The 1,630-nt window shown below is 62.9% G+C and overlaps 1 protein-coding gene across 4 annotated transcripts in view; it reads left to right on the top strand.

The window, feature by feature from the left end:
* The first annotated feature begins 259 nt into the window (after positions 1-259).
* ST3GAL6 (ST3 beta-galactoside alpha-2,3-sialyltransferase 6) overlaps positions 260-1,630 on the top strand; it is a 47,824-nt gene continuing 46,453 nt past the window's right edge. Inside the window, exon 1 of one of the 4 annotated variants that reach the window (XM_014947210.1) lies at positions 260-637. Coding sequence is in view for 1 of the 4 variants with exons in the window: in XM_014947206.1 (XP_014802692.1) it covers positions 1,183-1,225 (43 nt within the window). In the remaining 3 variants the exon portion in view is untranslated. Of the gene's footprint in view, positions 638-1,167; positions 1,226-1,395; positions 1,494-1,630 lie in introns of those variants that run through there. The other 3 variants (XM_014947214.1, XM_014947206.1, XM_014947215.1) reach the window with 3 other exon arrangements.

Genomic DNA, 1,630 nt, shown 5'->3' with positions numbered 1-1,630 from the left:
GGAGAATCCCGCACCTGAAATAACCACTGTGGGTTTCAGTTCTCTTGGCTTCCCGCCCGCCTCCCAGGTGACAAGCAGTTTGTTAACGAGCTGCGGCGGCGTTAGCGAGGCGGGAACGGCTGGTGCGGGGGGGGGGCGGCTCGCTGCCCCCCGCTCTGCGGGCTCGGGCGCGGAAAGGGGAAGGCCCCGGCTCTCGGTTGAACCGCCGGCCCCGAGGGGAGGAGGAGGAGGAGGAGGAGGGAAGAGGAGGAACAGTGGCTGCGGCTCCAAGCTGGAAATCAGTCAGAGGAGACGCTCTCAGTACTGGGGGAGGAGACGGAGCGGCGCTTTTGGCTTTCTTCGCCTGAATCTCTCCTCCCCCTGGAAGGCTTTGGTACAATTGGAGGAGGAATTTCAGCAGGCTCGAGGCAAGTAACATCTCCGTCTAAAACGCACAATGTGCTTCCTTTTTACGTTGTCTCTTACAGATAAGGCTCAGCTGAAAAAAGCCCTCATCTTCATCTTTATCTCAACCACCGCCGCCCGGGACTAAGGCCGAAGCTGCCAACAACCTGGACGGCCCTGATAAGAAGCGGCAAGTTCTGTCCTCTTGGCCTCGGATGATTTAAAGATAAAATAACCGCTGTACACACCACTGGTAAGTGAATGTCCCCGCTTTTTAAAGGGTACCCGGCTCTGTGAACGGCCGCCCAGGCTGAGAGGGTCTTGTGGATGGTGCCTGAACCTACAGGACCGGGTTACGCCGAAAGTGCTCGTTCCCGAGTTTGCTGGTGTTTCTGCCCTGAGACATTTTCTCAGCGGGCTCTTGTGTTCTTTCCAGCCGGGAAAGCTCCCAGCAAACCTCATGTAGAGGCAGTGCACGCTTCCAGTGTTAAAACCTCCTTCAGGCAGCAGCTGCCAACAACATTGCTGCTCGGTGTAAATTACCACGTATTCAAAAGGCAGAGCTGGCTATTCCCACGCATCAGCGTGTTTCTCGGTGAAAGTCTTCAAGGAATTAATTGAACTTCCAGAGGGATGGAGGCTTGTAGAGGCAAGGCTCCCCGTGGAAGAGAATACCATTTTAATTCGGCTTGAGAGCTGGCGAGACGAGATGTCCCAGTCCCTTTCCCAGAGATTCCTGGGAACTTCCTGCTAACAACTCACATCCCGGCGGTACCGGGGACCCGGTTACCGGTGGGGATGAGCCCGGCAGAAGCTGAAGCGCCGCCGCCCGCCTTGCGGGGTGCGTTGGGATGCCCTTGATGCCGCAGACGGGCGAAGGGTGCCGGGGACCGCCCGGGGGAGGGGAGAGGCCGGGCTAGAGGCGCCGCTTGAGGCCGCATGCGGGGCTGGCTCTCGCCCCCGGCCGGAGAAGGGCCCCCCGGGGTGCCTCTCCCCGTCGGGGGCAGCGGCGGGGAGCGGGGCCTCTCTCGGCGGGAGGAAGCGGCCCCGCCGCGCCGCCGGGGGGAGGAGGAGGTCCTGCGGGCTGCCGGAGCCCGCCGCCCAGCCAGGTAGGCGTCCCGGGGCGGGGGGACGGGGGACTCCGGAGGGGAGGGCGGCGAGGGAAAGGGCCGTCCCCCTTCCCCCGGCGGTGGCCCCTGCCGGCCGCGGAGCTGGGGGAGCCGCCGGCCTCTCGCCGGTCTCCCGG

The sequence above is a fragment of the Calidris pugnax genome, unplaced genomic scaffold (assembly GCF_001431845.1).
Source record: "Calidris pugnax isolate Ruff unplaced genomic scaffold, ASM143184v1 scaffold95, whole genome shotgun sequence".
In the NCBI taxonomy this organism is placed as follows: domain Eukaryota; kingdom Metazoa; phylum Chordata; class Aves; order Charadriiformes; family Scolopacidae; genus Calidris; species Calidris pugnax.
The sequence above is the reverse complement of the archived record's forward strand: the minus strand, read 5'-3'. Positions and strand labels throughout refer to the sequence as shown.